Below are 22,806 nucleotides of genomic sequence, written 5' to 3'. Positions count from 1 at the left end.
AGAAACAGGCTTGAGTAATAGCCCTGTTTCTGATGATGAGAAGGAAAAGGGATCAGTACCTTTGCGGATAGAAGCTTCTGGACCGCTGCCTGCAAGGCAACTCTTCTGTTGCCCTGAAGTCTCACAGACGAGCTCCCGCCCTGCGGTCTCCCAGGTGGAAGGGAAGCCCGTCATGCGGTAGTAGCGGTGGAGGACTTAACCTCTGACTGGGTTGAGGCTGTGGAACCACCGCCTCTGCCTTTACCCCTATGGCCACGGGAGGCGGAAACTCCTCCCCTGGCCTGGCTGGAGCAGCAGAAGGAAGATAAGTCGACTTACCTCCAGTGGCCTGAGAAATCCAGGCATCCAGATCCTTACCGAACAGGACCTCTCCCGTAAAGGGCAATGTTTCTGCTGCCTTTTGGCCTCCGTATCCGCTTGCCACTGCCGCAGCCAGAGAGCTCTGTGGGCCAAAATTGCTAAAGCGGAAATCCTAGCACCGAGAATACAGATGTCCTTGGAAGCCTTGCAAAGTTAAAGGGCTGATTCACGGATGTGTTCCGCCAACTGTATCAGTTGATCCGCCGGCAAATCATCACGAATTCCAGAGGACAATTGCTCCGCCCAAGCTTCCATCGCCTTGTTGACCCAACAACCTACCTGCGCCGGGCGATGTAATACCCCGGCAGCCAAGTAAAAAGGTGGATTCCAACTTCCTATCCGACACTTCCTTCAGCGAAGTCGCTCCAGGAACCGGCAGAACAGTCTTCTTGGACAGATGAGACACCGAAGGATCCACAATCGGAGAGGTCTCATAATGCTTCCTGCTATATGCGGGAAAAGGATAGGAAGACAAATTTTTTCTTGATACCTTAAACTTTGCGTCTGGATGTTTCCAGGCTGCCGTTATGAGCACATCCTAGCTCCGAAGAAACTGGAAAGGTCACCAGCAAGCATTGGTTGGTGCCAAACCTTGAAGGGCGCAAGGCGTCCTGCTCCGTCTCCTCCACCTGTAATACTGAGCGAATAGCAGTAATAAGAGCCTCTATACCCTGAGCTACTGGTTCAGTGTCCTCATACACCTGATCGTCATCAGTATCCTGTATATCTACCACCGCCTTAACTAATTGAGGCATAACTCTAGTTTGCCCCCCGTCCCCACTGAATAAGCTCACTGTGCCTCCGATTCTCCCCTTCTCCGCGCTGCAGCGTTGTAACGTGGCTGCCAGCGCGCGCTGAGCCCGGCGGTACAGAGCGGGATTAAGCCCCCCCCCCGAAATGGCACCAGATTTAAACCTGCAGAGCGCCTCTGAGTATCCCCGTACTGGCTCTGTGAGCCGCGTTGAGCGGGGATCTGTGTGCGGGGGGAGTGGGGGAAGTGAGCCGCGGCCGGAGACCAAAGCGGGCAGCGTGGGGAGAAGAATGTGAGCCGCTGTAGGGAAACTGAGCGCGGGGAGCGGTGATGTGAGCCGCCGGAGACCAGAGCTGGGTCAGAGTGTGTTCTGAACCCAGGTCTCCGGCGGCTGTGTACTCTGCTTAGTGCACAAAACAAAGACTGGCTTGGAGGGGGGACATAGTAGGGGAGGAGCTAGCCACAGTGTTAGAGTTTTAAAGTGGCAGCTCCCAGTTACTGCTTACTATTTCCCCATTGTAACTGCGCTCCAGTGTCCCCTAGTGGATGAAGGAGAAAATCTATATAGAATGGATGGGGGAGACAAAGCGATGCAGATGGGTGGAAAACTGGTGCAGATGTGGGGGAGAAAATGTGGTGCGGATAGGTTGAAGACAGAGTGGCATGTGTGGAAGTTAACTAAGCGGCACAGATGCTGGAAGACAGATTGGTGCGGATGAGGGAAAACAGACTAGCACAGATGGGAGAACAGTTCAGCGTAGGGACTGGTGAAGACAGAGTAGCATGGAGGGGAAGAAAGTGTAGATGCATAGACAGTAGAGATGTGCGGGTTCGGATTTACTCTCACAACGCCATCTTATTAGCTAGCCGGCTGTCACGTGTTTTGGATAGCCAATAATAAAAATCTGGATCATCCAAGTAAATCCAAACCCACACATCTTTAACCACTTGCCTAGCATGGTGCATCAGATGCTACCTTACCAGCAAGTGTTTTATCTGACCTGGTCATACAGGATGCGACCAGTCAGATAAACAGTGTTAGCAGCTGCAGGGAAAGGAAACTTCCCTCCACTGCTGCTGTCAGTCAGTGTTGCGGTGCTTCCGATCACCCCCACCCGGCGGCTGCAGACAGCCTTCCCCCCCCCCCCCCTGTGTACCTGGCGGCTGTCTTGGGTGTGAAAAGTAACGTTGCGATGTTCCGATGTTACCGATCTTCCCAGCCGATGTTCCAATGTTTGAAAAAAATTTATTTAAAAAAAAAATATTATTTATATATATATATATATAATATTTCTCTGACGTCCTAGTGGATGCTGGGGACTCCGTAAGGACCATGGGGAATAGCGGCTCCGCAGGAGACTGGGCACAAAAGTAAAAGCTTTAGGACTACCTGGTGTGCACTGGCTCCTCCCCCTATGACCCTCCTCCAAGCCTCAGTTAGATTTTTGTGCCCGAACGAGAAGGGTGCACACTAGGTGGCTCTCCTGAGCTGCTTAGTGAAAAAGTTTAAGTTAGGTTTTTTATTTTCAGTGAGTCCTGCTGGCAACAGGCTCACTGCATCGAGGGACTAAGGGGAGAAGAAGCGAACTCACCTGCGTGCAGAGTGGATTGGGCTTCTTAGGCTACTGGACATTAGCTCCAGAGGGACCGATCACAGGCCCAGCCATGGATGGGTCCCAGAGCCGCGCCGCCGGCCCCCTTACAGAGCCAGAAGACAGAAGAGGTCCGGAAAATCGGCGGCAGAAGACGTCCTGTCTTCAACAAGGTAGCGCACAGCACTGCAGCTGTGCGCCATTGCTCTCAGCACACTTCACACTCCGGTCACTGAGGGTGCAGGGCGCTGGGGGGGGGCGCCCTGAGACGCAATAGAAACACCTTGGATGGCAAAAAAATGCATCACATATAGCTCCTGGGCTATATGGATGAATTTAACCCCTGCCAGAATACACACAAAAACGGGAGATAAGGCCGCCGAGAAGGGGGCGGAGCCTATCTCCTCAGCACACTGGCGCCATTTTCTCTCACAGCTCAGTTGGAGGGAAGCTCCCTGGCTCTCCCCTGCAGTCACTACACTACAGAAAGGGTTAAAAAAGAGAGGGGGGCACTAATTACGCGCAGTATTAAAAATACAGCAGCTATAAGGGGAAAAACACTTATATAAGGTTATCCCTGTATATATATAGCGCTCTGGTGTGTGCTGGCATACTCTCCCTCTGTCTCCCCAAAGGGCTAGTGGGGTCCTGTCCTCTATCAGAGCATTCCCTGTGTGTGTGCTGTGTGTCGGTACGTTTGTGTCGACATGTATGAGGAGAAAAATTATGTGGAGACGGAGCAGATTGCCTGTAATAGGGATGTCACCCCCTAGGGGGTCGACACCTGAGTGGATGAACTGTTGGAAGGAATTACGTGACAGTGTCAGCTCTGTATAAAAGACAGTGGTTGACATGAGACAGCCGGCTACTCAGCTTGTGCCTGTCCAGACGTCTCATAGGCCGTCAGGGGCTCTAAAGCGCCCGTTACCTCAGATGGCAGATATAGACGCCGACACGGATACTGACTCCAGTGTCGACGGTGAAGAGACAAATGTGACTTCCAGTAGGGCCACACGTTACATGATTGAGGCAATGAAAAAATGTTTTACACATTTCTGATAATACGGGTACCACCAAAAAGGGGTATTATGTTCGGTGAGGAAAAACTACCTGTAGTTTTCCTGAATCTGAGAAATTAAATGAGGTGTGTGATGAAGCGTGGGTTTCCCCCGATAACAACTGATAATTTCTAAAATGTTATTGGCATTATATCCTTTCCCGCCAGAGGTTAGGGTGCGTTGGGAAACACCCCCTAGGGTGGATAAAGCGCTCACACGCTTTTAAGAACAAGGGCTCTACCCTCTCCTGAGATGGCCGCCCTTAAGGATCCTGCTGATAGAAAGCAGGAGGGTATCCTAAAATGTATTTACACACATACTGGTGTTATACTGCGACCAGCAATCGCCTCAGCCTGGATGTGCAGTGCTGGGTTGGCGTGGTCGGATTCCCTGACTGAAAATATTGATACCCTAGATAAGGACAGTATATTATTGCCTATAGAGCATTTAAAAGATGCATTTCTATATATGCGTGATGCACAGCGGAATATTTGCCGACTGGCATCAAGTCTAAGTGCGTTGTCCATTTCTGCCAGTAAAGGGTTATGGACACGACAGTGGTCAGGTGATGCGGATTCCAAACGGCATTTGGAAGTATTACCTTATTAAGGGGAGGAGTTATTTGGGGTCGGTCTTTCAGACCTGGTGGCCACGGCAACAGATGGGAAATCCACGTTTGTACCCCAGGTCGCCTCTCAACATAAGAAGACGCCGTATTATCAGGCGCAGTCCTTTCGTGGGCAAGCGGGCAAAAGGTTCCTCTTTTCTGCCCCGTGACAGAGGGAGAGGAAAATAGGCTGCAGAAATCAGCCAGTTCCCAGGAACAGAAGCCCTCTCCCGCCTCTGCCAAGCCCTCAGTATAACGCTGGGGCTTTACAAGCAGAATCAGGCACGGGGGGGGGCCCGTCTCAATGAATTTCAGCGCGCAGTGGGCTCACTCGCAAGTAGACCCCTGGATCCTTCAGGTGATATCTCAGGGGTACAAATTGGAATTCGAGACGTCTCCCCCTCGCCGTTTTCCTAAAGTCGGCTTTACCGACGTCTCCCTCTGACAGGGAGGCAGTTTTGGAAGCCATTCACAAGCTGTATTCCCAGCAGGTGATAATCAAGGTACCCCTCCTGCAACAGGGAACGGGGTATTATTCCACACTGTTGTGGTACCGAAGCCGGACGGCTCGGTGAGACCGATTCTAAATCAAAAATCTTTGAACACTTACATACGGAGGTTCAAATTCAAGTTGGAGTCACTCAGAGCAGTGATTGCGAACCTGGAAGAAGGGGACTACATGATGTCTCGGGACATCAAGGATGCTTACCTTCATGTCCCAATTTACCCTTCTCACCAAGGGTACCTCAGGTTTGTGGTACAGAACTGTCACTATCAGTTTCAGACGCTGCCGTTTGGATGGTCCACGGCACCCCGGGTCTTTACCAAGGTAACGGCCGAAATGATGATACTCCTTCGAAGGAAGGGAGTTTTAGTTATCCCTTACTTGGACGATTTCCTGATAAGGGTAAGATCCAGAGAACAGTTGGAGGTCGGTGTAGCACTATCTCAGGTAGTGTTGCGGCAGCACGGTTGGTTTCTCAATATTCCAAAATCGCAGCTGGTTCCGACGACTCGTCTTCTGTTCCTAGGGATGATCCTGGACACAGTCCAGAAAAAGGTGTTTCTCCCGGAGGAGAAAGCCAGGGAGTTATCCGAGCTAGTCAGGAACCTCCTAACACCGAGCCAAGTCTCAGTGCATCAATGCACAAGGGTTCTGGGAAAAATGGTGGCTTCCTACGAAGCAATCCCATTCGGCAGATTCCACGCAAGAACTTTCCAGTGGGACCTGCTGGACAAATGGTCCGGGTCGCATCTTCAGATGCATCAGCGGATAACCCTGTCACCAAGGACAAGGGTGTCCCTCCTGTGGTGGTTGCAGAGTGCTCATCTTCTAGAGGGCCGCAGATTCGGCATTCAGGACTGGGTCCTGGTGACCACGGATGCCAGCCTGAGAGGCTGGGGAGCAGTCACACAGGGAAGGAATTTCCAGGGCTTCTGGTCAAGCCTGGAGACATCACTTCACATAAATATCCTGAAGCTAAGGGCCATTTACAATGCTCTAAGCTTAGCAAGACCTCTGCTTCAAGGTCAGCCGGTGTTGATCCAGTCGGACAACATCACGGCAGTCACCCACGTAAACAGACAGGGTGGCACAAGAAGCAGGAGGGCAATGGCAGAAGCTGCAAGGATTCTTCGCTGGGCGGAAAATCATGTGATAGCACTGTCAGCAGTGTTCATTCCGGGAATGGACAACTGGGAAGCAGACTTCCTCAGCAGATCAGGCAATAGCTGTACACGCTCTGGTAACACCGTGGGTGTACCGGTCAGTGTATGTGTTCCCTCCTCTGCCTCTCATACACAAGGTACTGAGAATTATAAGATGGAGAGGAGTAAGCACTATATTTGTGACTCCGGATTGGCCAAGAAGGACTTGGTAACCGGAACTTCAAGAGATGCTCACGGAGGATCCGTGGCCTCTACCTCTAAGAAGGGACCTGCTCCAGCAAGGACCCTGTCTGTTCCAAGACTTACCGCGGCTGCGTTTGACGGCATGGCGGTTGAACGCCGGATCCTGAAGGAAAAAGGCATTCCGGATGAAGTCATCCCTATCCTGATCAAAGCCAGGAAGGATGTAACCGCAAAACATTATCACCGCATTTGGCGAAAATATGTTGCGTGGTGCGAGGCCACGGAGGAATTTCAACTGGGTCGATTCCTACATTTCCTGCAAACAGGAGTGTCTATGGGCTTGAAATTGGGGTCCATTAAGGTTCAAATTTCGGCCCTGTCAATTTTCTTCCAAAAAGAACTAGCTTCAGTCCCTGAAGTTCAGACGTTTGTAAAAGGGGTACTGTATATACAGCCTCCTTTTGTGCCTCCAGTGGCACCTTGGGATCTCAATGTAGTTTTTGGGTTCCAAAAGTCACATTGGTTTGAACCACTTAAATCTGTGGAGTTAAAATATCTCACATGGAAGGTGGTCATGCTGTTGGCCCTGGCCTGGACCAGGCGCGTGTCAGAATTGGCGGCTTTAGCCTGTAAAAGCCCTTATCTGATTTTCCATTCGGACAGGGCGGAATTGAGGACTCGTCCTCAGTTTCTCCCTAAGGTGGTTTCAGCGTTTCACCTGAACCAACCTATGGTGGTGCCTGCGGCTACTAGGGACTTGGAGGACTCCAAGTTGCTAGACGTTGTCAGGGCCCTGAAAATATATGTTTCCAGGACGGCTGGAGTCAGAAAATCTGACTCGCTGTTTATCCTGTATGCACCCAACAAGCTGGGTGCTCCTGCTTCTAAGCAGACTATTGCTCGTTGGATTTGTAGTACAATTCAGCTTGCACATTCTGTGGCAGGCCTGCCACAGCCAAAAATCTGTAAATGCCCACTCCACAAGGGAGGTGAGCTCATCTTGGGCGGCTGCCCGAGGGGTCTCGGCTTTACAACTTTGCCGAGCAGCTACTTGGTCAGGAGCAAATACGTTTGTAAAATTCTACAAATTTGATACCCTGGCTGAGGAGGACCTGGAGTTCTCTCATTTGGTGCTGCAGAGTCATCCGCACTCTCCCGCCCGTTTGGGAGCTTTGGTATAATCCCCATGGTCCTTACGGAGTCCCCAGCATCCACTAGGACGTCAGAGAAAATAAGAATTTACTTACCGATAATTCTATTTCTCGTAGTCCGTAGTGGATGCTGGGCGCCCATCCCAAGTGCGGATTGTCTGCAATACTGGTACATAGTTATTGTTACCAAAAAAAATCGGGTTATTGCTGTAGTGAGCCATCTTTTCTAGAGGCTCCTCTGTTATCATGCTGTTAACTGGGTTTAGATCACAAGTTATATGGTGTGATTGGTGTGGCTGGTATGAGTCTTACCCGGGATTCAAAATCCTTCCTTATTGTGTACGCTCGTCCGGGCACAGTATCCTAACTGAGGCTTGGAGGAGGGTCATAGGGGGAGGAGCCAGTGCACACCAGGTAGTCCTAAAGCTTTTACTTTTGTGCCCAGTCTCCTGCGGAGCCGCTATTCCCCATGGTCCTTACGGAGTCCCCAGCATCCACTACGGACTACGAGAAATAGAATTATCGGTAAGTAAATTCTTATTATATATATATATATATATATATATATATATATATATATATATATATATAAAAATTTTACTAAAATCAATTTGGATAGGCTTAATTTCATGTTCTTCACCTACTTCACTCATAAAAAAAAACGCCAATTTCTGAGCATTTTTTGGGGGGGGGGAAATCGTCACTTAAGTGGTTAATAGACAGTAGTTAGCGCAATATAGTTTATGCAATTAAGCAAGATGTTTGTGGGAGCTGTATGTGTATTCTGAAAGAGATGTATGTATGGAGTGAAAAGGATGTTGGTACTAAGTGTTATTGTTGTGGTGACTTAGTGGGAGCGACCGAATGGTATCGGTGTGCCACATACTGTATCTGCTTAGACCTTCAGTTGCATAGACTGCATGTGTGTACTCCAATGAGCATACAAATCTGTGAAATAGAAGCTCCACTAAGGGCCTAATTCAGACCTGATCGCTGTTGTGCGAAATCGCACAGCGGCCGATTATCGAATGACTGCGTATGCACGGCACTGCACAGGCGTGAGCCCAAACAGCGACAGATTGGTGCGAAAATTTCGATCGCTATACGTACCCAAGGTGATTGACAGGAAGTGGACGTTTGTGGGTGGGAACTGGCTGTTTTCTGGGAGTGTCAGGAAAAACACAGGCCTTCCCAAGCGTTTTCTGGGAGGGTGTGTGATATCAGCTCCGGCCCCGATCAGCCTGTTTCTATCCTCACTGTAGAAGTAAGTCGTGGGCTACGCATAGACTGGAAAAATCTTTCAATGATGAGTTGCGAACGGATTTGCAGCGGTTTTCACTCTCTATAGGCGGTGACTATCTGATCGCAGCCCTCTGCAAATTTGCAAATTTGAATTTGGCCCTAAGTGAGAGTTCTGAATCTACAGTTACCAACAGGGTGTGATGGCATGCCGTATCCGTATTGTGCAAGGAACACATTCATTATGGCTTCAGCTTAATGATCAAAATTTGATTGCTTATTCAAGCCTGAGTGGTAGAGATTCTGAAGTTTTTAAATAAATTTTAGATCATGTGTAAGAAGCCTTAATGGTACATGTGAAACTGCAAGGCTTTTTTTTGTCTATGGAATTTCATAGGTTTTTTTTACATTTATTTCTCTTACGTCCTAGAGGATACTGGGGTCCACATTAGTACCATGGGGTATAGACTGGTCCACTAGGAGCCTTGGGCACTCGAAGAAATCAATAGTGTGCACTGGCTCCTCTCTCTATGCCCCTCACACCAGACTCAGTTTAGAAAATGTGCCCGGAGGAGCCGGTCACGCTTAGGGAAGCTCCTGAAGAGTTTTCTGCATTTATTTTCTGTTTGTTGTTTTCAGGCAGGTCTGATTGGCACCAGACTGCCTGCTTCGTGGGACTTAGGGGGGAGAACGGCCCAACTTCCTAAACAGTTAATGGTCCCATTTCTCAGCTGGCAGGACACTGAGCTCCTGAGGGAGTCATTCGCAAGCCCCACCACGGCGAACGTACACTCCCGCAGCACGCCGCCACCCCTAACAGAGCCAGAAGATAGAAGAGTGGTGAGTACAGCGTCTGCGTCCCGGTTAGTGGGTCGCTGGCGGGAATGGTGGCACAATGGTAGGAGCGCTGTGAGGGGCGCGCTGAGCCACCAATGCATACCCACACTGGCTACATACCTAACAAGGGTTTTAATCCTCTGTTAGGCATAAAAATTACCTCAGGCCAGTATAAAAAAGTGGGAAGCTGAGCGCCATTAAGGGGGCAGGGCTTCACTATGAGCGGATCCAGCAGCTCACCAGCGCCATTTACCCTCTGCAGCTTACACTGACAGGAATCACAGGGAAGCGCAGCTCCTCCACAAAGACTCCATGTCTCCTCAGAGGTACCAGGGGGTCTTAGAAGGGGGGCGGGTGGGTGTTGTAGTATACTAAGCCCTATTAAGGAACTTAGTGTGGTGACCCGGCTAAGTTTTACTAGGTTACAGGGGCGCTGTGTGGCTTGCTACAATTTCTGAGTCTCCCTGAGGGCTCTGTGTGGGTTAAACTGTGTTTTCACCGTGTGTGTGTGTGTGTGTGTGTGTGTGTGTGTGTCCCTTCACGTTACCATGTCCAGGGACTGTGTTTCCTGCACAGCTGAGTGTCTTTCCTCCCCTGGAAACTCACTACCCTGTACTCAGGATAGTGCACATTCTCAAGCTAGTGGGGCAGAACCCCCGTGGTTAGCTACCATTAAAGGGATGATATCTAATATTTCTACTAAATTATCTCATAATGAGAAAGAGACGCAGATTTTAAGACAGTGTATGGATGACCTGATGAATAGATTCAGTTCCCATACCAGCGTCTCAAACCCCCGCCATTTGCCCACAAAAGCGTACTCTGGCCCAGCTCATGCAGGATGATACTGATGACTATACATCAGATCCAGAGGAGGGTGAAGTGGATGCGAGTGTGGGGGGGGGGGGGGGGGGGGAGCGGTCCTGTCACAAGGAATACAGGCCCCGATGGTGGCTATCAGAAATGTCCTGCACATTCCTGACAAGACGGCGGAGGTAGAGGAGGAATATTATTTTAATGTAAAAAAGAAATCCTCAGCTACTGTTCTTGCATCAAAGGAATTAAGTGCCCTGTTTGAAGAAACTTGGGCTAACCCTGACAAAAAAAAATTCAGATCCCTAAAAGATTAATTACATCCTTTGCCTTTCCTCTGGAAGATAGAAAGAAATGGTAAAACCCGCTGATTGTGGATGCATCGCTATCTAGGTTGTCATGTAAGATAGTCTTACCTGTTCCTGGGGCAGCATCCTTAAAGGATACAGCTGACCGCAAGATTGAGATCACTCTAAAATCTTTATACACTGCTGGTGGGGTGGCCCAGAGACCCACTATCGCTTGTGCATGGATCACTAAAGCCATTGCAAAGTGGTCAGATAACCTAATTGACGAATTGGATACCTTACCCAGGGGAGAGATAGTTTATTCCTGCAGCATATTCAAGACTCTGCTAACTTTATGGTGGAGGCCATAAAGGAAATTGGTTTGCTCAACGCACGCACCACTGCCATGGCAGTGTCGGCATGCAGGGGCCTGTGGCTACGCCAGTGGACGGCGGATACGGATTCCAGGAAAGGCGTGGAAAACCTACCATTCACAGGTAAGGCCCTTTTTGGAGTTGAACTGGATAAGTGGATATCCAAGGCTATGGCGGGTAAGTCTACGTACCTTCCTTCCGCAGCACCCCCAGCTAGGAAAACCTACTCTGCTCCAACTCTGCAGTCCTTTCGGACAGCGAAATTTAAAGGCAAATCCAAAGGTTCTTCTACAGCCTTCAAAGGTAATAGAGGTAAACCCAGAAAACGAGCAGCTGCAAAGGCCTCAAGCCTTCAGCATGACAGTGGTCTGCATTGCCTGGAAGACAGGCAGGTGGGAGCTCAGTTACGTTATTTCAGTCCCGTTTGGGCAACATCTTGCCAGGATCCCTGGGTCACAGACCTTATCACCCAGGGATACAGACTGGAGTTTCAGGAACTCCCTCCTCACAGATTCTTCAAATCAGGCTTACCAGCTTCTCCAGAAGCAAGTACTACTTTACAGGCAGCATTTCAAAAATTGGTACAGACTCAGGTCATTGTCCCAGTTCCACTTCAACTACACAACAAGTTTTATTACCCCAACTGGACGGTTCGGTAAGGCCCATTTTAAACCTCAAATCACTGAACCTGTATTTAAGGGTATTCAAGTTCAAGATGGAGTCTCTGAGAGCGGTGATCTCAGGTCTGGAGGAGGGGGAAATCCTGGTTTCTGGACATCAAGGATGCGTACCTTCATATTCCGATTTGGCTGCCTCATCAGGCTTATCTAAGGTTTGCACTACAGGACTGTCACTACCAGTTTCAGGCCCTGACATTTGGCCTCTCCACGGCACCGAGAGTGTTCACCAAGGTAATGGCAGAGGATGTTTCTCCTCCGCAAGCAGGAAGTGAACATAATACTGTACCTGAACGACCTGCTCATAAAAGTGCCTTCCAGGGAGAGGTTGTTGGACAGCATTGCCCTCTCAACCCGACTTCTTCAGGATCACGGATGGATTCTGAACCTACCAAAATCCCACCTGGAACCAACACGGAGGCTTCCATTCCTGGGGATGATACTGGATACGGAGGAACAGAAGGTATTCCTTCCATTGGAAAAAGGCATTGGTAATCCAGTCGATGGTGCAGGATGTTCCAAAACCAGCCCGGATATCGGTGCATTTATGCATTCGCCTTCTGGGGAAGATGGTCGCCTCTTACTAGGCTCAGCAGTACGGAAGGTTTCATGCGAGGCCCTTCCAGCTGGATCTGCTGGAAAAATGGTTCGGATCACATCTTCACATGCACCAGAGGATACATATGTCGCCAAAAGCCAGGATTTTTCTTCTGTGGTGGCTTCAGACTTCTCACCTGACCAAGGGTCGAAGGTTCGGGATTCAAAATTGGATTCTGCTAACCACAGATGCAAGCCTCAAAGGTTGGGGAGCGGTCACCCAGGGGGAACAATTCCAAGGAAAATGGTCAAGTCAGGAAGCCATTCTTCCAATCAACATTCTGGAACTAAGTGCCATATACAATGCCCTTCTACAGGCATCGCATCTTCTTCAAGATCAAGCTATTCAGGTTCAGTCGGATAATGTGACGGCAGTAACATACATAAACCGACAGGGCGGAACGAAGAGCAGAGCAATGTCAGAGATAACAAGAATTCTCCTCTGGGCAGAAAGACACGCTGTGGCGCTGTCGGCAATCTTCATCCCGGGAGTAGACAACTGGGAAGCGGACTTCCTCAGCAGACACGACCTCCACCCGGGCCTTCACCCACAGGTGTTTGAGTCCTTAACACGTCGGTGGGAAATTCCACAAATAGACATGATGGACTCTCGTCTCAACAAGAAGCTAAAGCGGTATTGTTCTAGGTCGAGGGACCTGAAAGCAGTGGCGGTGGACGCTCTGGTGACTCCATGGGTCTACCAGATGATTTACGTGTTTCCACCTCTTCCACTGATCCCAAGAATTCTCAAAAGAATAAAAAGGGAAAAGGTTCAAGCAATTCTAATTGCTCCAGATTGACCAAGAAGGGTCTGGTACGCGGATCTACTGGAGATGCTCCTAGAGGACCCGTGGCCTCTACCTCTTCGAGAGGATCTTCTTCAACAGGGGCCGTTCGTCTATCAAGACTTAGCACGGCTACATTTGACGGCATGGAAGTTGGGCGTCAAATTTTAGCCCGGAAAGGCATTCCGGACCGGGTTATTCCAACCCTGATCCAAGCCAGGAAAGGGGTAACGTCTAAACATTCCCACCGTATTTGGAAAAAATATGTCTCGTGTTGTGAAAACAGTGGAATTTTAGCTGGGACGTTTTCTCCTTTTTCTACAGTCGGGTGTGAATGTGGGCCTACGTTTGGGCTCCTTGAAGATCCAGATTTCGGCCTTATACATTTTCTTCCAGAAACAATTGGCTTCCCTCCCTGAGGTTCAGACATTTTTGAAGGTGGTTCTGCACATCCAACCGCCCTTTGTGCCTCCCACGGCACCTTGGGATCTTAACGTAGTGTTGCAGTTCCTACAATCGGAATGGTGTGAGCCTTTACAGGAAGTTGACGTAAAGTTTCTTACGTGGAAGACCGTTACAATGTTGGCCGTAGCTTCTATAAGGCGTGTGTCGGAACTGGGGGCGTTGTCTCACAAAAGCCCCTATTTGATTTTTCATGAAGATAGAGCTGAACTCATAACTCGTCAGCAATTTCTTCCTAAGGTGGTGTCTGCGTTTCATATCAACCAACCTATTGTGGTTCCGGTGCTTACTGACACCTCTGCTGTCTCAAAGTCCTTGGATGTTGTGAGGGCTTTGAAGATCTATGTGAAGCGGACACCTCGTCACAGGAAATCTGACTCACTGTTTGTTCTCTATGATCTCAAGAAAATTGGGTGTCCTGATTTAAAGCAGTCTATTGCTCACTGGATCAGGCTCACTATCCAGCATGCTTATTCATCGGCAGGATTGCCGGTTCCTAAAGTACAGGCACACTAGGTCAGTGGGTTCTTCCTGGGCGGTTGACCAGGGTGTCTCGGCTTTACAGCTCTGCCGAGCAGCTACTTGGTCAGGTTCGAACACGTTTGCTAAGCTATACAAATTCGATACTTTGGACTCTGAGGACCTTCAGTTTGGTCAATCAGTTCTGCAGGAACCTCAGCACTCTCCCACCCGGTTTGGGAGCTTTGGTACATCCCCATGGTACTAAATGGACCCCAGTATCCTCTAGGACGTAAGAAAAAATAGGATTTTAATTACCTACGGGTAAATCCTTTTCTCGTTGTCCGTAGAGGATACTGGGCGCCTGCCAGGGCTTCGTTTCGCCTGCACTGTTACTTTAAGTAATGTTGTTGGTTCAGCTGTTGCTGTTCCTGTTCAAGTTTGGTTAGCATGGCTTTCCTCTCGTTTGTGTGTGCTGGTTCGAATCTCACCACTGTTCTGTTATATCCTTACTCCTCGGGCACAGTTTCTAGACCGAGTCTGGTAGGAAGGGCATAGTGGGAGGAGCCAGTGCACACTATTGATTTCTTAAAGTGCCCAAGGCTCCTAGTGGACCCATCTATACCCCATGGTACTAATGTGGACCCCAGTATCCTCTATGGACTACGATAAAATGATTTACCGGTAGTTAATTAAAATCCTATTTTTCATTGCAAGATGGGTTTAAATATTCTTTCTGTTATCACTTTTGGGTACACAACATTTTTTGTCTTCCTTCCTCCTTTTATGCCAGTTATTACAGTTAGTTAAAGTTTTCCTCAAAATCCATGTAGTGGAAGGCCCAGAACAGGCTGGGTCAAAGTTCTGCTTGGCGTACACCAAATGGAGGTCTAACTGGGACCCCAACCCCCTAGTATGTCTTCTGGGATCCAATGTTACTACTCTGTGAAGTTTTCTTCCAGATCCATCCAGTGAAAAACCTATAACAGGCTCCCTGGGTTACAGCTCATCCTGGCGTATTCTGATGTGAGGACTGACCCCAACCCCCTGGCATGTCTTCTGGGATCCAATGTTACCATTGTGTGAAGTTTTCTTCCAAATCCATCCAGCGGAAGGCCCAGAACAGGCTCCCTGGGTCAAAGTTCTGCTTGGCGCATTCAAAAATAGAAGTGTTAATAGCTTATTTTTATCAATTAACAAAATGCAAAGTGAATAAAAAGAAAAGAAATCTAAATCAAATTAATATTTCGTGTGACCACCCTTTGCCTTCAAAACAGCATCAATTCTTCTAGGCACACTTCCACAAAGTTTTTGAAGGAATTCTGCAGGGAGGTTGTTCCAAACATCTTCTATGGATAGAGGCTTGCTCAAATCCTTCTGTCTCTTCATGTAATCTCTGACAGACTCGATTTTGAGATCAGGTCTCTGTGGGGGCCATATTATCACTTCCAGGATTGCTTCTTTACACTAAATATAGTTCTTAATGGCATTGGCTGTATGTTTGGGGTGTTTTGTGCTGCTGCAGAATAAATTTGGAGCCAATCAGACGCCTCCCTGATGGTATTGCATCTTTTGAAAAGCATCTAATACTGTTCTTTATAACAGATGGATTTATAAGGTATACGGTCAGGTCGGGATCCCAGCTGTCGAAAACAGACGCCGGAATCCCGACACAGCTTGGAATACCGGCACTGGCACCCCTATTGGGATTACTATCCCAGCCCCGGCATCCCGACACCCAGGATATCAAACGAGACACCGGAGAGGTAAGCTGCGGGGATGGGGCGTGGTGTTAGTTTTAGGCTGCAGGGGAGGGTTAGGGTTGTGCTGCAGGGAGAGGGGTGGGGGGGGTGGGGGTAGGTTTAAGCACCCCCGGTTAGGGTAAGGCTGCAGGGGGGGAGGGGAAGGGTTAGGTTTAGGCTGCGGGAAGGGAGGGAGGTTTAGGTTCAGGCACCATCGGGGAGGGATAAGGGGCCATTGGAGGAAGATAAGTATACTAAACTTCCCCCTGTTGGGATTCTTACTGTCAGGATGCTGTGGTCGGTATTCCTACTGCTGCTATTCCATACCCAACCCGTTTATAAGATTTAAATGTCAGGAGTAAAATGTACTTTGTTTAATATTGATTTAGGAATAGCAGAGGGTTATTATACATAGAATATCATCGGGGTGGTTACAATGGGTACCACAAGCATTCATTTTGGCCCTTTTCTTTTTAATATTGGTGTTAATGACCTTTTAGATGGCTTACATGGTATACTATCTTATATCAGCAACTGAACAAGCAAGGATTTGCTTTTTTCAAAGATGAAATGCATCCATAGTTTCCTTGCTGGTATTGTTTTACAGTAACTTCCTCTGGATTTACATAGCTAGTACATGCTGGTATTGTTTTACAGTAACTTCCTCTGGATTTACATAGCTAGTACATGTATGACTAGATTGAAATTGTTGGGCTTTTGTCCTCTCCCCCCAATATTTACAATGGAACAATGCATTCATATTGGTTTTCCATCAGCCAAAATTTCTGTATTATGAAAAAGGGACCCTGATACAGACTGACCGTTATAACAGAGATAGCTACCAACCAGTGGCGGTTCCAGTGGTTGAGCTGCAGCCAGGGGCAGAACTCTGGGAGGCAGTGGAGTTGGCTGCCGCCGGGCTCCTGCCCTCAAGGGGGCACATCTCCTCCTTTGTCTCCAGCTGACTGACCCTGGCGATCGTTTGCTGTGAGGAGCTTTCGTGTCAGTGACACGGAAGCTGCCTCCTAGTATATACAGAGAGCTGGCTGTGGCTACAGCTAGGGGGAGCTCCAGAACGCAGCACCTGCCAGGCCCTTCCAGTTGAGCTGGCCGAGTGTAGCTCTCTGTTCCTCCATTGGGCTGGTAGCAGCAGGTACTCACTGGCAGCACTTGCCTCCAGGTGCACTGTGTGGGTGTGTGTGTGTATTTGGAGGGGGGAGGGGTGCTGGGGGGTCTTTAATAAATGTTGGCAGCACTGTGTTTTATGTGTGCATGTTTAAGTGAGGTGTGTGTGTGTGTGTGTGTAAGTGAAGGAGGCAAGTGTTTGTGTGTGTGTGTGTGTGTGTGTGTGTGTGTGTGTGTGTGTGTGTGTTTAAGTGAAAGAGGCATGTGTGCGTGTAAGGGAGACGTGTGTGTGTGTAAAAGTGAGGGGCATGTGTATGTTTAAGTGAAAGAGGCATGTGTGTGTTTAAGTGAAGGAGGCATGTGTAAGTGAGAGGCGTGTGTGTTTAAGCCAAGCATGTCCAAACTGCGGCCCTCCAGCTGTTGAGAAACTACACATCCCAGCATGCCCTGACACAGCTTTAGCATTCTCTGACAGCAACACTGTGTCAGGGCATGCTGGGATATGTAGTTTCACAACAGCTGGAGGGCCGTAGTTTGGACATGCCTGGTTTAAGCGAAGGAGGCGTGTGTGTTTAAGCAAAGGAGGCATGTGTGTGTGTTTAAGTAAAGGAGGCATGTGTAAGTAAGAGGCATGAGTCTAAGTTAGAGGCATGTGTGTGTGTTTAAGTGAAAGAGGTGTTTTTGTGTGTTTAAGTGAAAAAGGTGCTTGTGTGTTTTTAAGTAAAATAGGTATTTGTGTGTTAAGTGAAAGAGGCATTTGTGTGTTTTTATGTGAAAAAGGCGTTTGTGCACCACTGCGCCAAAGCATCTACTGAAGGTGTGCTATAAGCGTATGCTGGTGTCTATTTTATTGTGATGACTGACTTGGAGTGCCATCCACTTTGCTTGTGTATCAAAATTACTATTGGAAAAGGCACCTGAGCACACTCCTACTGTTCACCATGAATGACGGATAGCTACATATGAAGAGGGTGTGTGTGTGGGGGGGGGGGGGGGGGGGTGTATGCAGGGGGGGCACCAACATTTATCATGCCTCCGGGCGACTGGGGCGAACTTACGCCACTGGCTGCAGCTCAATCCAAAATTCAAATAGGGGAGTCACACCAGCTGCCAGTGAGTCACTTTGGGATGGCAGAGATAGTTGGTGTGTCTCCCCTATTTGAATTTTTTACTGCGCTGCAGCCCCACCTCTGGAGCCGCCACTGCTACCATCATACCGGATTTCGAATAAATTGATGAGTAACAAACGTTTAATACACTACCCTCATTTGCTTGAGTCTGTCACTTTAATATGGGACGTAGTCACAGTCCTCTTAACAGTGTTAGAATAAACCATACAATTTAAAATTTTAAAATGGAGTCTCCATGCAATAATTATACATACCTTTATGAAGTGTTAAGACATTAACCATGCAGGTTTGTAGTATGTATGTGTGTCTTTTCTGTTTGTATAACTATGATTGTAGGATTGCTTTATAGGGTGGTCATTCCGAGTTGATCGCTAGCTTCATTTGTTCGCAGCGCAGCGATGAGGCTAAAAAACGGCAGTTATGCGCATGCATATGCGGAGCAATGCGCACGCGCGTCGTACGAGCACAACGAACGATGTAGTTTTGCACAGGGTCTAGCGAAGCATTTCAGTCGCACTGGTGGCCGCAGAGTGATTGACATGAAGTGGGCGTTTCTGGGTGTCAACTGACCGTTTTCAGGGAGTGTTCGGAAAAACACAGGCGTGCCAGGAAAAATGCAGGCGTGGCTGGGCGAACGCAGGGCGTGTTTGTGACATCAAATCCGGAACTGAATGGTCTGAAGTGATTGCAAGCGCTGAGTAGGTTTGAAGCTACTCTGAAACTGCACAAAATTATTTTGTAGCCGCTCTGTGTTACAATCGTTCGCACTTCTGCTAAGCTAAAATACACTCCCAGTGGGCGGCGGCATAGCGTCTGCACGGCTGCTAAAAGCTGCTAGCGAGCGATCAACTCGGAATAACCACCTATGTGCGTTATCAGTGTCCATTTCTATTTAGAGGGTAGTTTATTGAAAACTTTTTTTCTTTGATTTCCAGCCATGGAACGCGTTGTGCTGGGGTAGTGGCTTCAGTCACTTATAATGATGTCTGTGGTGCAGGAATTGCTTACAATGCAAGGATAGGAGGTAATGTGTGTGGGAGGAACCATCATGTCCTACATCCCAGAAGTTGGCCCCTGAATGGACCACTGTAATTACAGTACTGTTGCTAAATGTATCCTTTTATATAGGTGTGCGGATGCTTGATGGAATGATCACTGATGTTATAGAAGCTCGGTCACTAAGCCTAAACTCGCAGCATATTCAAATCTACAGTGCCAGCTGGGGACCGGAAGATGACGGCAAAACTGTGGATGGCCCAGGCATATTAGCCATGGAGGCTTTTTATAGAGGGATTGTACATGTGAGTACTTAGTGAGTCTAGGGTGTGGATTATTAGATCTTCACTAAAAAGGTCTACAGTCAATAGGTCGACCACTAATGGTCAGAAGGTCAACATGGAATAGGTCAACACAAACAAAGGTAGACACAATTTTTTTTGGGGGGGGGTGTTTTGTTACTTTTCTGTCACAAAAAAAAAACCTTTAGTGTACCGCGTCCTGCCACATGACTCGCAACAGGTTACTATTCCCAATCGTAGTCCATGTGGATGGTAAAGTATGAAAAAGTTTTAAAAAATGGAAAACCCCAAAAAAACTTGTCGATATTTGTCATGTCGACCTTTTGAACTGTCTACTTTATTTCATGTCAACCTTTTGATCCTGTTGACTTAATGCATGTCGACCATTAATGGTCGACCTATTGAATGTAGACCTTTTTAGTGTAGATCTATAGACCGGATTCCCATTTTCTATAACCACAAATTATTTTCCACAGAAGTTCTGCACTACTTGACCAACATGCTTTGTAAAGTTATTGTCTTTTCTTTATATTTACGTTCCTTGTATTCCATACTATCGAGCCATAATAATCATTAAATGGGTGACTGAAGTCATCCCGAACAAGTGTCCCTTTTCTTGGACCTGACACACTTGTTTGCTATGTTTATATTTTGAGGAATTGCTGAATATTGTTTTGTGGCAGCTCCTCAAACTGATATAGAAAAAGTCCTGCAATATTAATAGAAGGCATTAGATGTTACTTGGAATGTTTGACTTCTTTCAAGAAATTCTCTTAACAGAGAAAATAAAATATTTTTACTGTGTGTTCATATATTTCTAAATTTAACGTCACATCTCTTTTTCAATCTTCATTTCTTCTATTTTAGGGACGGGGTGGCCTTGGTTCAATTTTTGTTTGGGCCTCTGGAAATGGTGGCATGCACTATGATGACTGTAACTGCGATGGCTACAGCAATAGCATCTACACTGTGTCTGTTGGCAGCACCACAGAGCACGGAGAGGTCCCATGGTACAGTGAGGCTTGTGCTTCTACACTCACTACCACCTTCAGTAGCAACACCAGAAAGGGCAGACAAATTGTAAGAACCCACTTTACTGCTTGCTACTGATTACCCAGCAGACTAGTGCAGTCATGAAACTAGTTGAGAAGTTTTAGAACTGTAAGGCAAGATTAGGGTTATTGTGAAGTCAGGTAGCGACACCCCTTCCCCATAGTTGCCTACCCTCCCACATTCTGCAGAAGACTCCCTGAAATAGCAGTAATCTCCCTGACTCCCTGAATAGTGCATCAATCTCCCTGATTGCACCAAATACCCATTTATACAACCGATAAATTATTGAGGGGAAAAATACATCAGAGATACATACATTCAAATGGGCTCATCTCTGCCATTTCCCTGCATTGGTTATAAGGCACAGTAGGACAGATGTATTAAGCCTGGAGAAGTGCTAAAACAGTGATACGTGCAAGGTGATAACGCACCAGCCAATCAGCTCCTAACTGTAAATTTACATATTGGAGTTGATTGGCTGGAGCGTTATCACCTTGCACTTATCACTGCTTTATCACTTCTCCAGGCTTAATACATCTGCCCCAGTGAACCCTATGGCTACATGCATTCTAAATAAGGTTTCTTGTGGCCATTTACAGAATATGGAACCTCTTATAAAACTCAATAAACAAACAAATCCTGAAAAATATTAGTGTCTTTTATTCAACAAGTAGATCTTTCTAAAGGTGGGTACACACTATTAGATATATCTGCAGATCAATTGATCTGCAGATATATCTATGTACGGATCGGGCAGTGTGCTGTGCATACACACAGCCCGATCCGTCGGGGGACTGACGTCATGAACTGGGTGGGCGGGCGCTCGCGCCCGCCCAGTTCACCTGTCAATCACCGCCGGCCGCCGCAGCATGTGTACGGGCGGTCGGACGACCGCCCCATACACACACAGCGACGGGCCAATATATCGTTAGATATATTGGCTGTCGGCTGTGCTGCGCGGCCGACGCGATACGTCTGTGAACGACGGAGTTCACAGACGTATCGCCCGTACACACTGGCCGACGGTCCCGCGATGTATCGGCCGTTCAAGAGAACGGCCGATACATCGACCAGTGTGTACGGGCCTTAACTTTCAGGCTCATTTACATTTGGATGCAAGTCATTTTTATGACACGCCTCTCAGATGTAGCAGTACACGTCCGCACTGATAGATAGGTGTGACTTTCACATCTCCCTGAAATGCTTTTTCAAAAGTAGGCAAGTATGCCCATCCCCCCCTTCCCAAACACATACAACTTACTGAACAAATACCAAATACGATTAAAACGGTGTTCTATGTGTTCTGTGCATGTGGCACTTGATTGGATTAGATTTTCTGATCCAGCCATGCTTACTGTACTTTCCTTTTTTGTCAATCAATGCATTCATTATAGTAACAGTCAAATCACTCCATCCTAATCCTAAAGCCTCATTATGATCTGAAACTGGAGGAGGGTGGTTGGCTGTAACCTTTGGCCTCAAATATTAATATGCTGGAAAATTTAATTTCTCACCGCAAAAACATGTGCAACTGCTTAATCTCGTTATCATTTTTAGCCTAACGTTTACATTATAAAACTGGCAGATTCATTTTTTTGTTTGTAAAATTATCTTTCCTCAGCATGCTAGGAGTTAAGTAGCTACTGTAGTTGCTGACCCAGGTACACACACACACACACACACACACACACACACACACACACACACACAAGCTGCAGGAAGGTTGTCCGCAGAACAATAAACAAGAAAAAAAATCTGTTTGCATATTGATTTTGTTTGTCACATGTTGGGCAATATAAAGAGTTCAGAAATGTATCTGTGGATAATAATAAATCCTACTTAAGGCAACTTCATCTGGTAATTTGGGTGTGGGAACTTGGTTATCATGTTATAGAAGTGGACTGACCTGTTTGAAACCAGTCACTATGGATGACATTGCTATTCAGGGTACTGGAGTGCTGCTGGAGAATGGTTTACCTGTCCAAGTGGAACTGTTCTGGAGGCCTAGAGTTAGGACAGAGCTGACGAAAGAAATGGATCCATTTTTTTTCTACTGTATATGTGTACCCATTAATAGCTTGGAAGCAGGCTCTGGGAGGGAGCAGCCATGTTGGCAGAACAGGGGGCAGGGCTATGGAAAAGGGGGGGCTCCAAAAAGGGTGGCAGTCCGGGGACATGGAGATGTGATCGCAGCCACGCATCGTGCTATGCAATGCCCACATTACCAGTATTGCAAAGCGGGGGACGGGGATACAGTGACGTGATTCACCGCGAATCGTGCCAGCGGCCTCCCTAGACCGCCCTCTTTCACGAGGGGATACGGGGGCTGCTGCCGGCTCCGGGAGGCTTGCCTACCTTTCCACGGGGACGGGAGAACCACCCAATTTCCGGAAACGTCAAGGCCGATACAGGAGAGTAGGCAAGTATGCGTGCAAATTTTCTATGATTGCCGTGTTCGTTCTCATGGACTTCATTTACACAACTAAGGGGGTTATTCAGAGTTGTTACCAAACCAAAAAAAGTTAGCAGTTGGGCAAAACCATGTGCACTGCAGGTGG

The 22,806-nt window shown here is 47.7% G+C and overlaps 1 protein-coding gene across 3 annotated transcripts in view; it reads left to right on the top strand.

The window, feature by feature from the left end:
* Positions 1-22,806, top strand: part of PCSK4 (proprotein convertase subtilisin/kexin type 4) — a 300,032-nt gene that overhangs the window by 218,705 nt on the left and 58,521 nt on the right. For all 3 annotated transcript variants that reach the window (XM_063914303.1, XM_063914302.1, XM_063914304.1), the window contains 3 exons: positions 18,833-18,921; positions 19,026-19,198; positions 20,063-20,275. In XM_063914303.1, coding sequence (XP_063770373.1) covers positions 18,833-18,921; positions 19,026-19,198; positions 20,063-20,275 — 475 coding nt within the window. The remainder of the gene's footprint in view (positions 1-18,832; positions 18,922-19,025; positions 19,199-20,062; positions 20,276-22,806) is intronic.

This window comes from Pseudophryne corroboree, chromosome 1 (assembly GCF_028390025.1).
Source record: "Pseudophryne corroboree isolate aPseCor3 chromosome 1, aPseCor3.hap2, whole genome shotgun sequence".
Taxonomy (NCBI): domain Eukaryota; kingdom Metazoa; phylum Chordata; class Amphibia; order Anura; family Myobatrachidae; genus Pseudophryne; species Pseudophryne corroboree.
Note: the sequence above shows the minus strand (reverse complement) of the source record. Positions and strands in the feature narration are given on the sequence as shown.